This window comes from Pimephales promelas, chromosome 13 (assembly GCF_988280905.1).
Source record: "Pimephales promelas chromosome 13, fPimPro1.hap1.1, whole genome shotgun sequence".
In the NCBI taxonomy this organism is placed as follows: Eukaryota; Metazoa; Chordata; class Actinopteri; order Cypriniformes; family Leuciscidae; genus Pimephales; species Pimephales promelas.
The window spans coordinates 33,570,302-33,583,720 of NC_142781.1; the positions used below are offsets into that span (position 1 = coordinate 33,570,302).

A 13,419-nucleotide genomic window follows, 5' to 3' on the forward strand; every position below is an offset into this window, starting at 1 on the left:
TCTTGAATCTTGTATAACTTACAATAAAAATATATAAATTATATATAAAATGAGCTTGATATCGTTTTTTTTTTAGGAAAACGCCTTATATATGCGTTTATTATAATTATTTTTATGAATATAATTATAAATATGCGAAATCATTAGATTTGTAGAAAATGAAAACAGTGAGTATTGTGTTTCTCTCCACCTGTGGTCCGTGTGTGTGACCGTGAGGAGAACTGGTTTCAGGACACTGCTGATGTATCCCTGAAACATCTGTGTCGTTTATTATCCTGACGTGAGACTCAACGGCTGTGTGTGTGAACCGTCCTCGTTCTCTGGAGGTCACATCTCACACACCTCTGCATGTGTGGATACTTCAGAAATGTATTGCTGTGGAGAATGAAAATCTTCCATTATCACGAACTTGACCAGCATTTAATTGAACACAGCGAGCGATTATAGTTCAACAATGAATCGGGCTAATAAAGGCAAACACTGCTGTTATTAAACCTGGCAAACTGCACACGACTGTCACAGGAAAGGACAGCAGGCCTGGGACAAGGACACCAAGGTCTGTCTGTGTGTGAGTGAGTGAGTGAGAGAGTCAGTGAGTGAGTAAGTGAGTGAGTGAATCAGTGAGTGAGACAGTGAGAGAGTCAGTGAGTGAATGGGTGAGTGAGTGAGTGAGTGAGTGAGAGAGTCAGTGAGTGAATGGGTGAGCGAGTGAGACAGTGAGTGAGTAAGTGAGTGAGTGAATCAGTGAGTGAGGGAGTGAGAGAGTCAGTGAGACAGTGAGTGAGTGAGTCAGTGAGTGAGACAGTGAGTGAGTGAGTGAGTGAGAGAGTCAGTGAGTGAGTGAGTGAATGGGTGGGTGAGTGAGTGAGTGAGAGTGGGTGAGTGAGTGAGCAAGTGAGTGATTGAGTGACTGAGTGAGTGAATCAGTGAGTGAGTGAGTGAATGAATGGGTGAGTGAATGAGACAGTGAGTGAGACAGTGAGTGAGTGAGTGAGTGAATGAATGGGTGAGTGAGTGAGTGAGTGAGAGAGTCAGTGAGTGAGTGAGTGAGTGAGTGAATGAATGGGTGAGCGAGTGAGACAGTGAGTGAGTAAGTGAGTGAGTGAATCAGTGAGTGAGGGAGTGAGAGAGTCAGTGAGACAGTGAGTGAGTGAGTCAGTGAGTGAGACAGTGAGTGAGACAGTGAGTGAGACAGTGAGTGAGTGAGTCAGTGAGTGAGTCAGTGAGTGAGTCAGTGAGTGAGACAGTGAGTGAGTGAGTCAGTGAGTGAGACAGTGAGTGAGTGAATGAATGGGTAAGTGAGTGAGACAGTGAGTGAGTGAGTGAGTGAGTGAGTGAGTGAGTGAGACAGTGTGTGAGTGAGTGAGTGAGTGAGTGAATGGGTGAGTGAATGGGTGGGTGAGTGAGTGAGTGAGTGAGAGAGTGAGTGAATGGGTGGGTGAGTGAGTGAGTGAGTAAATGGGTGAGAGTGAGACAGTGAGTGAGAGAGTCAGTGAGACAGTGAGTAAGTGAGTGAATGAATGGGTGAGTGAGTGAGTGAATGAATGGGTGAGTGAGACAGTGAGTGAATGGGTGAGTGAGTGAGTGAATGGGTGAGAGTGAGACAGTGAGTGAGAGAGTCAGTGAGACAGTGAGTGAGTGAGTGAATGAATGGGTGAGTGAGTGAGTGAGTGAATGAATGGGTGAGTGAGTGAGTGAGTGAATGAATGGGTGAGTGAGTGAGTGAATGAATGGGTGAGTGAGACAGTGAGTGAATGGGTGAGTGAGTGAGTGAATGGGTGAGAGTGAGACAGTGAGTGAGAGAGTCAGTGAGACAGTGAGTAAGTGAGTGAATGAATGGGTGAGTGAGTGAGTGAGTGAATGGGTGAGTGAGTGAGACAGTGAGTGAGTGAGAGAGACAGTGAGTGAGTGAGTGAGTGAGAGAGAGAGAGTCAGAGAGAGAGTGTGTGTGTGCATGTGAGTGTCCTAGTAAACTCTACATAATGAGGACAAAAATGTCCCAACAAAAATGGCAATTTCTGAAATCTTTGCAGTTTGTACAGTTTGTGGATGTCTATGAAAAGTCCCCATAAAACATGAAAACAAAACACTTCCTATAATTTTATGTTAGGACTAGTGTGTGTTGGTTGCACAAATGGATAATGCTGTTTTATTCATAAGCTCATAAATGCCATATAGAGGTGACCATATGAAGTATGACACTGTTGATTCAGCCGTGCAGATTACATATGTCTAGACGAAGAACCATGCATGTCTGAAACAATCTATGACCTTCAAGGTAACAACACGCACACACACACACACACACGCACACACACACACACACACACACACGATTCTGAATTGAATTTAAACGATTCTGATTCCGATTGCGATTCCTTGTTTCGATTTCGGTTCCTAACGATTCTCGATTCCGATTCTTTTAAGAGGCAGGGTCAAAAAAGTTTAGCTAACCTTGCTAACCAACGGCCTTTCTGAAGGAAATAATCCTTTCTGAAGGAAATAATCCTTTCTGAAGGAAATACTCCTTCTGTCACAAATTTTGCATTTTGCCGAGATTTCGTTATTTTTTAGAAAAGTGAAGCCACACTTTGGACCGCCGACGTAAGCTACTCATGTTCGACTCGCGCGGTTATGCCAACACTTCCGGTAGACGCTTCTTCGTTGGTGTTGTTCTGCGGTTTCTTCTTCCGCTTGGCGGACTGTGAATATCGAAACTAGGAATCGAAATTTTAACTTTTGAACGATTCCGGGAAAAACGAAAAGTTAGTCTCGGTTCCAATCGATACTCGATTCTCGATACCCAACCCTACCTGCGTCCACTGGATCATATTTGGTACGCACATTTCTAACTGACTACTTAAACGTACAGTATACAATTTTTGGCCACCAGGGGTCACTCATTTAAAATAATAACAAAAGACTTTATGAACATTCTGTGACGCGCGAGCAGCACCGGTGACAGTGTGTCTGTTAAGAGTGAGCGCTCGTGAGCGGGCACGTGATTTACACACATAAAAATACGTACTACTTTTTTTTCTTGGTCATTTTCTTTGCTTTATTGGCGGTAGTCCAGTGTTCCCTTTTGTGTTTGCGGGTTTCGCCGGGTTCCGCAAGGACAATAGAGGAGTCAAAGGTTATATGACGCCATAGACGGGCGACGAAACGGAAATAAAGAAACGTCCCGTGTCTTCGAATTAAACTATAAATTTCTCCGTATTTGAAAGTTGGTGGGATAATGTAAGTACACATCTAATAGAAATATATAACATAGATACAGTTATTTTTGCTATTTTTAAAGCAGAAAAAATACATATTGTGGCTTTAAGCATAAATATCACTTATTCAACTATATCTGCCAATGATGTCTCGGCAACAAGATATTTACACTGTAAAAAAAGTTGCTGCTTTAAATTTTTAAACAAAAAAATCAACTTGGATGTTTATTTCAATTTATATTAGCTACGTTAAACTGACTTTAAAAACATTTCTTGAATCTTGTATAACTTACAATAAAAATATATAAATTATATATAAAATGAGCTTGATATCGTTTTTTTTTAGGAAAACGCCTTATATATGCGTTTATTATAATTATTTTTATGAATATAATTATAAATATGCGAAATCATTAGATTTGTAGAAAATGAAAACAGTGAGTATTGTGTTTCTCTCCACCTGTGGTCCGTGTGTGTGACCGTGAGGAGAACTGGTTTCAGGACACTGCTGATGTATCCCTGAAACATCTGTGTCGTTTATTATCCTGACGTGAGACTCAACGGCTGTGTGTGTGAACCGTCCTCGTTCTCTGGAGGTCACATCTCACACACCTCTGCATGTGTGGATACTTCAGAAATGTATTGCTGTGGAGAATGAAAATCTTCCATTATCACGAACTTGACCAGCATTTAATTGAACACAGCGAGCGATTATAGTTCAACAATGAATCGGGCTAATAAAGGCAAACACTGCTGTTATTAAACCTGGCAAACTGCACACGACTGTCACAGGAAAGGACAGCAGGCCTGGGACAAGGACACCAAGGTCTGTCTGTGTGTGAGTGAGTGAGTGAGAGAGTCAGTGAGTGAGTAAGTGAGTGAGTGAATCAGTGAGTGAGACAGTGAGAGAGTCAGTGAGTGAATGGGTGAGTGAGTGAGACAGTGAGAGAGTCAGTGAGTGAATGGGTGAGCGAGTGAGACAGTGAGTGAGTAAGTGAGTGAGTGAATCAGTGAGTGAGGGAGTGAGAGAGTCAGTGAGACAGTGAGTGAGTGAGTCAGTGAGTGAGACAGTGAGTGAGTGAGTGAGTGAGTGAGTGAGAGAGTCAGTGAGTGAGTGAGTGAATGGGTGGGTGAGTGAGTGAGTGAGAGTGGGTGAGTGAGTGAGCAAGTGAGTGATTGAGTGACTGAGTGAGTGAATCAGTGAGTGAGTGAGTGAATGAATGGGTGAGTGAATGAGACAGTGAGTGAGTGAGAGAGTCAGTGAGACAGTGAGTGAGTGAGTGAGTGAATGAATGGGTGAGTGAGTGAGTGAGTGAGAGAGTCAGTGAGTGAGTGAATGAATGGGTGAGCGAGTGAGACAGTGAGTGAGTAAGTGAGTGAGTGAATCAGTGAGTGAGGGAGTGAGAGAGTCAGTGAGACAGTGAGTGAGTGAGTCAGTGAGTGAGACAGTGAGTGAGACAGTGAGTGAGACAGTGAGTGAGTGAGTCAGTGAGTGAGTCAGTGAGTGAGTCAGTGAGTGAGACAGTGAGTGAGTGAGTCAGTGAGTGAGACAGTGAGTGAGTGAATGAATGGGTAAGTGAGTGAGACAGTGAGTGAGTGAGTGAGTGAGTGAGTGAGTGAGACAGTGTGTGAGTGAGTGAGTGAGTGAGTGAATGGGTGGGTGAGTGAGTGAGTGAGTGAGTGAGAGAGTGAGTGAATGGGTGGGTGAGTGAGTGAGTGAGTAAATGGGTGAGAGTGAGACAGTGAGTGAGAGAGTCAGTGAGACAGTGAGTAAGTGAGTGAATGAATGGGTGAGTGAGTGAGTGAATGAATGGGTGAGTGAGACAGTGAGTGAATGGGTGAGTGAGTGAGTGAATGGGTGAGAGTGAGACAGTGAGTGAGAGAGTCAGTGAGACAGTGAGTAAGTGAGTGAATGAATGGGTGAGTGAGTGAGTGAGTGAATGGGTGAGTGAGTGAGACAGTGAGTGAGTGAGAGAGACAGTGAGTGAGAGAGAGAGAGTCAGAGAGAGAGTGTGTGTGTGCATGTGAGTGTCCTAGTAAACTCTACATAATGAGGACAAAAATGTCCCAACAAAAATGGCAATTTCTGAAATCTTTGCAGTTTGTACAGTTTGTGGATGTCTATGAAAAGTCCCCATAAAACATGAAAACAAAACACTTCCTATAATTTTATGTTAGGACTAGTGTGTGTTGGTTGCACAAATGGATAATGCTGTTTTATTCATAAGCTCATAAATGCCATATAGAGGTGACCATATGAAGTATGACACTGTTGATTCAGCCGTGCAGATTACATATGTCTAGACGAAGAACCATGCATGTCTGAAACAATCTATGACCTTCAAGGTAACAACACGCACACACACACACACACACACACACACACACACACACACACACACACACACACACACACACACACACACACACACACACACACACACACACACACACACACACACACACACACACACACTTATGACCATGCTTGCTTTGAGAAGGAATCAGACACACTCACATTCAGGGCCTCATTGTCACACATTCTCAATGTGACACTTTAGGTGTATTTAACCAAAGTGAGTCTCCTGAATAGAAAGATACATGTACATTTATATCATACAGTAAAAATCAATATCACTCAAGTCTTCTTCACTGTGATTTGTTCTGGTGATTGTTTTGTAATGATCTAATCATATGACTGTCATTTCTACTGTGTTAAGTACTTTTTGGTTGAGTATATATGGCCTTGCTTTGACCCAAGCACCATTTAATGTTGAAAATACCCATTACATAAAATATATTTCTATCACAATAAGCTTACATGAATGTTGAAAATTACATAACCAGTTTTAAGCAGGCTAACTGTTCTAGTTTGGGGTCTGTAAGATGTTTTTTAAAATTAGTTTCTTCTGCTCACCAAGGCTGCATTTATTTAAACAGAAATACAGTAAAAACATATTGTGAAATATTATAATATTTTTTATTAACTATCTTCTATGTGAATATATTAAAATGTAATGTATTCCTGTGATAAAAGCTGAATTTTCAGCATCGTTACTCCAGTCATCAGTGTCACATGATCCTTCAGAAATCACTCTAAATTGATGATTTGTTGCTCAAGAAACATGTATGATTCTTTTTTTAGTGATTAAAGTGTATTATTAATGAATATGAATTTGCAACTGCATTTTAGTTAGAATTTATAAATGCATGCATACTCAAATTACGGCTTACTATTATTTTTATGAATTATACGCTACTTTTGGAACTATTTATTCAGGAATGTTCGAAATGAACAGAACTTTATAATCAAAGTTACTGTAATATTAATAATAGCCTTATTTATAAATTACATATAGCAAACTAATCATTGCGCTGAATTATTTATGTATGTAGTTCACTAGCACATAGGACATGATAACATAACTCGTCAGTGTTGAATGCCTCCGCTCTCTCGCTGTATATAGGAGCCGTGACGCGTCGGATCCCCGTGAATGCACCGGATCGCAGCGCGTCACGTGTCTCGGGTGGACACCGGAGGAGCGCAAAGTTCCCGACGTTCAGATGGGAAGAGCAGGGACGCTTTCACGAGCAGAGGGACCGAAGGACAGATCACCTGAGAGCCGAGATCGATGCTATTTCCACACGCGCGCTTCACGACAGACGCACGCGACGCCGCAGGATGCATGCATCATGCAGGAATCTAACGTTCCCAGTGTTGTTGCAATGCGGCTGGGAGGAATCTGATGAGAGCAGGGATCTGGGACAGTGAAGGCTGGGGTTTTCCGTGTCTGATCGCGCTCTCTCTACACGTCTCTCCATCAGTGCTCGACGATGACCAGCGCGGATCAGGAGCAGCATCAGGACCACACCATGACGACCAGGGTCTCCAAGAAATCCATCATCGCCAAGATGTTCCGAGTGCGCAAGAGGAGGGAGATGCTGCTGGCGCAGGTGTGTTTGGTCTGCAGTGTTCTGTTCGTGGCGTGGGGCATGTCCACCATCCTGACCAGGACAGGTGAGTCCGAGCGGAACCTGTCAATCAAACCCCCGTGTAGTGTGGACAGAATCTACCCATAATGCTCCAGTGCGATTCATAAGAAGTGATCGGTGTCAGAAGAGCTTTTGATTGACAGTTTAAACAACATTTTGGGTTCCCTTTTTATTCTTCATTCACTATTAATGCAATTCTATATTTACTATCTTACGAGTGTCAGTGGATAAACACATTGATGTTTATTCATTGTGTTTTCATCCTTTACAGCATGAATTCTGCCATAAATTAGTGCCAACTCTCTTAGTTAGAAGAAATGGCATTTAGAACCAGAAATGGTTCCATCCCCCACTTCATATATGGAACTCTACATAGAACCATTTTTTTTTTTTTTTTTTTTTGGTAAAAGGTTCTATTGACCAAGTACGGAACCCTCAGTTTTCTATATAGAACCCAGAGGAACCATTTTTTTAAGAGTGTATAGAACCTTTTAGGGGTTCCAAATACGTAGCGCTGATAGAACCTTTTAAGGTTCTATATAGAACCTTTTCTTCTAAGAGTGAAGAATTAACTACAAAAAGCAAGGTTATTTAGAATTATAAATATGAGTGAAATTCTGTTTTAAGCGTGTTACTGGGATTGATTTGATCCCATTATTTCCAGATTATGTTTGAAATTCAATCTGCATGACATTATAAAGAAAAATGTGAAATGGACTGCTCTCCTTAAACACAAGTATTATGCATCAGATATGTTTCTTAGTTCTATGAGATTCATGGCATTATCCACACATTTGAAATCAGTATTGTTGTGTGTGTGTGTGTGTGTGTGTGTGTGTGTGTGTGTGTTTGAGGCAGATGCACCTGTTCTTACACCAGGGCTGTGTGTAAAGCCCAGTGAGCTGTCCATCTGAACGGCATTTCTGCACTTAATGTGTGTAGGTAGTCGAGTCAGTTTTAAATGTGTGTGTGTTGCTCCATCTCGTATGCCGCAGTGTGCGGAGACGGTATGTTGGGTCCGTTATGCACACATGGTTAGATTTTGAAAGCACTATTCTTTGGTGATTTGTCTCTTATGAGCAGAGATGCGTGTCGAGGGTGCAGTCGTGCCGTTTCGGGGTAAATGAAAGTCACATTCCTGTGATGACCTAAAACATACGAGATGAACTGAACTGATCAAAACAAATGATGCTTTATTTATATAACCGTCATGTATCTTGCACACGTCAAATAGATTAGAATAGAATAGAATATTTCCCATGGCATGATTTAAAGAAAGTTTAAAATGATTTCCGTTATAATAGCTTAGTTTAAACATTTTATTGTGTATCTTGAATTAGCTTAAAGAGGACCTGTTATGTTTTCCCCCATCTCTCTTGAGTGTCTTTGTAATGTTGCTGTTTGAGCTCAAAGTCCCTCCAGTGGGAGTTATATCTATATCTATATCTATATCAGTGTTTCTGAACTCCTGAAACGCCTCAATTGTAGTCTTGAGTTTCTTCACATGTCACAATATTCCTCATTATAATAATTCATGCGCATAATAAAGGGGCGGGGCCTGGTTGAGTTAGTTAGTAGTGTGTTAAACTGGAGCGGGACATTTCCCAAACACACTCGAATCGCTTGACCGATCACAACACACTGATCCAGCCGACCAATCAGAGCAAAGTGTGCTTTTCAACAGGAGTGTGTTTCTCAAAAGCATCGTTATCCAACTATGGTCGCAAGATCTGTCGTTATCATAGTTCAACGAGTCGGTGTTTCCCGAAACTATAGATCTAACGAACATTCACAAACAGCATCGCAAAGTGTGTGTTAGGAACGACAGCGTCGACCTGTGGTTAGAAGAGTAGTTTCTTGTTTGCATGACATGTGGACTCAATAATTCCTTATCTTGAGCAAAATAAGCAAAATGGCTTTCAGTACGATCTGTATCTTTTATTTATAATACACACAAATGTCATTTACGTCTTTTAGTTTTTCAAGCGCCATTTTTGAAGAGTGTAAGAACGAGCCAATGATTGAATCTGGAAATAAAGAAAAATAACTGAGAAAATGAGAAATAATTCTCAAATACCATGTCTGTAATTTATAGCAAAACATCTAGCATTAATTAAATCTCTAACAGATTCATTAAAAGACGTTATTACTCCACTCCTGTGTGACGTCATTAACCGACGTGGTTGAACGACCAATGTGCGACAATACAGTTTCGAGAAACAGTCGTGACTATCTAGTTGATTTCTTCAACTATGCTTCCTACTGGTAGTTAATCAGCGAGTTACGGAGTTACACCCTCAGAGCCTTACTGAGAGACCGGGAAGAGACGAGCCGTAACAATGGAGAATATGTAAAAAAAAAAATTTTTTTTAGTGTTTTCTGAACCATCAAGCATGAAAGCCTATTCTATAGGAGTCCAAAAACAAAATTAAAACTTTGTAAAAGAGCATAAGATCCCATTTTTACTGTTAAGTTGTGTTTTTTATAACAAAGAATTTTGCTTTTGCAGCAAGTATTTCACAGAACAATTGCATTTTTCCCCTCAAAAGAGTGACACATCACTGTTAGGACAGCAGTTTGAGAATGTTTCGTTAATTTAATTTTAATTAAAGGAGTAGTTCACTTTTAAAAAAACTTTTGCTGATAATTTACTCACCCCCATGTCATCCAAGATGTCCATGTCTTTCTTTTTCTCAGTCGAAAAGAAATTAAGGTTTTTGATGAAAACATTCCAGGATTTTTCTCCATATAATGGACTTCAATGGGGTCCAGATGAGCTTCAAAGGGCTTTAAACGATTCCAGACGATGAATAAGGGTCTTATCTAGCGAAACGATCACTCATTTAATAAATAAATAACAAAGTTTAAGTTTTATAAGCTCAAATGCTCGCCTTGCTCTGTTCTGTGATGCACGTTTGTGACTCTTTTGTTCGAATTCGTGCATCAAAATGAACAAATCTTTTCACATTTTCACATCATTTCTCTTTTTCTCTTTTCACATCATTTCGTTCGTTGAATGAACCAAATGACTCGAAAACAGATTTGTTCATTTTGATGAACGAGTTCGAACAGGCGAGTCACGAATGTGCATCACAGAACAGAGCAAGGCGAGCATTTGTGCTTATAAAACTTAAAATTTTGTTATTTATTTTTTAAATGAGCGATCGTTTCGCTTGATAAAACCCTTATTCATTGTCTGGAATCGCTTAAAGCCCTTTGAACAGTTTGTACTGAAACTCTCATTTGGACCTTGAACCGTTTGGTTCCCATTAAAGTCCATTATATGGAGAAAAATCCTGGAATGTTTTCATCAAAAACCTTCATTTCTTTTCCACTGAAGAAAGAAAGACATGGACATCTTAGATGACTTATCAGCAAAAGTTTTTTTAAAAAGTGAACTATCCTTTAAGAAAACAGTCAGTTCCTGTTTATACTGTAAATTGTTAATAATTTGACTTCTTGCTCACTTGTTTGCCTCTGTAAAGTCAAGTGAAGCACGGTGAATGGCGTCACACAGTGTGTCCTGGGCTGCTCTTGTGTTCACAGACACACGCGTGTTCAGATTTCATGAAAGATTTATTCATTCCAATTCTGGTTAAAAAATCTTCACGATTGTCTAAATGTGCATGCATAATTCCCCGCTGTAATGTGGTGTTTGCCAGGGTGTTGTTATGCAGATGTTCTGGGGTGTTTCTGGTTCCTGATCCGAGTCAAACCCCTCAAATCTCTAGATGTGACTCGGATCCCTCCTTCAGTGGCGTTTCGTCTGCATGTCTGTCTACCGAGTGAAAAGTCTGATCTAGACAAGCACAAACAAGCCGCTCATGCCTGTGGCTCAAAGCTCAAATTAAAATGCATCAAACACAAAGACGACGTTAATTACAGTAAAAACAAGAAGCTTAAAAGATTATTCTGCACTGATATCGTACAGACAATAGTAAATCTGTTTCAACGCACAGCGTTTACAGTCAGAAACATGAATGTCTGTTCTTGACAAAAGCTTGAAAGCATGTGTGTGTGAACCTTTATAATGATTCAGGAACGAAAGATCTAAGACTGAGGGAACATATGCAACCCTTTCGATTCAGCCAAATCAAGAAAAGGAATACTGTCACTCGTATTTGTCCCTATTTTATGTTATTTATTATATTTTTCCCCCCATCAAAACAAGACGGGAAAGTGAAAATCGCTCTCTTTTCTTTGCATGCTTGTTCTGAACTGTTCCAGAGCTCTGAAATTGAGTTCCCTAGTGAAATGGCTTTGTCCTGGAGCTAGTCAGGCAGTCCATGAGTGTCTCATCAGCGTTTCAGGACAGTCGTTTTGGGCTGCGTTTAGGCCGCTTTACTTTAATTGACACCCTGTGATTGAACCAAACACCTGCAGTGGAGCAAAAGCGGCGCCGCTCACTCACTCAGGCAAGAAAATCATTCATTTACATTATCGCAGAGCACGTTAAAGAAAACGTGCTTTGTGCCTGAAAAATGAACATTCAGTGGGCGGGGTCATGCAGGATTCTGTGCTGTCAATTAGAGCCAGACCGATATATCGGCCGGCCGATATTAGGCATTTTCCAAAATATCGGTATCGGCAGTTATAATGGCCGATAAATAATATTCAAAAAATAAAATAAAAACGGACGAAAAAACGCTTCAATCATCATCTCTCCTTGGCCTGTTGTATTGAAAATGTATGTTTTACAATTTGCAGTATGACGTTATCTATTGCTATCATCATAGACTAGCTAACCACAAAGCTAGCTAACGCCACTATCATCAGTGGAAGACCGCTAACGTTAACATTAATGAGCTTGGAAACCACAATGAACTTTTTCTACCTAAATAAAGTAATGATTACTGTATTTATAGCAAGCATATCTCTAGTTACAGTCCCTGCATTGTAAAATGTAAGTTATACTTGCAAGGAGTGAACATTTAGACATAGAGAACAAGTATCAAACGTATCTCGTGCAGAAAAGTTAGCTTTTCTTTTACACGTGTGTGAAATCCAACAATATTTAATAAAAAAAAAAATATCGGCCGATATATCGGAATATTGGATTTTAAAACCCAAAAATATTTGTATCGGTATCGGTCTTCAAAATCCTTTATCTGTCGGGCTCTACTGTCAATGTAATTTCAAATTTTAACCCAACTTTTAGTTTCAACAGTACAATTTTTAACCCAAAATTTGGGTTTGTCCATATTTGACCCAAATTTGGGTTGAAACAACCCAGCATTTTTTACAGTGTAGCGTCTCTCTGAGGGATTTAGTTACTAAGAAATATATGCTAAAACTTTTCAGTTTCTAAGATATTTTCTTGATAAATCATAGAACAGTGTTGACAATTTCTGCACTTCTGGCAATTTTTTTTGGTGTTTTCAATAAGATTATTGATTCAACACTCTAAAAATTGCTGGGTTGTTTTAACCCAACTTTGGGTTAAATATGTACAAACCCTAAGGTTGGGTTAAACATAGTAAACAGTAGTTAAACAACAAGTCTAGTCTACTCCGTGATGAGTCTGCCCCGAAAATGTGTTTCGAGATCGCCCAAAATGTCCGGGATTCGGCTTTTGCGTTCAACAGTCGCCATTCGTTATGTTCACGGTGGCGTGATTACCGATGAGCGACACCTGTGAGACGCACCGGTCTCGTGTCACTCGTACACTATTGTCTTCTGTAGAGCTTTAGCTGAATTGAACTCGTTTCATAATTGATGAACTTTGCAACATTGAATCAACATTGCATTAAATTGTTTTCTCAAGAGCGGCTTTTCAGCTATTTGTTTCATAACTGATGAATTTTACAACAATATTTTCCTGCTTATTAATGCCAAGCTGCTGTATAAAGCGGTATATACTAGTTTAATCTAATATTTAAATTTGTATATATGAAGAGTTCAGATGCAAAAGCCTCTAAATGCCATTTGAAATGGTCTTCTTTAATGAAGATTTTTTATCAAACTTGTATATTTAAGTTCAGTAATTTCACTTAAATAACAATTAATAGGTAATTATCATTGCCATTTAAGTGAAATCACTGAACTTAAATATACAAGCTTGATAAAAATGATCATTAGAAGAAAATTTCAAATGGTACTTAGAGGCTTTTGCATCTGAACTCTCTCTCTCTCTCTATATATATATATATATATATATATATATGGTTAATATTTAAATGAATATTAATAATATAGCCTATTTATAAAA

The 13,419-nt window shown here is 39.9% G+C and overlaps 1 protein-coding gene across 1 annotated transcript in view; it reads left to right on the top strand.

Moving 5' to 3' along the window:
* Window positions 1–6,675: 6,675 nt before the first annotated feature.
* The window catches only part of slc24a4b (solute carrier family 24 member 4b), a 39,044-nt gene continuing 32,300 nt past the window's right edge, over window positions 6,676–13,419 (top strand). Inside the window, exon 1 of the mRNA XM_039689967.2 lies at window positions 6,676–7,236. Coding sequence (XP_039545901.2) covers window positions 7,053–7,236 — 184 coding nt within the window. The 5' untranslated portion in view covers window positions 6,676–7,052. The remainder of the gene's footprint in view (window positions 7,237–13,419) is intronic.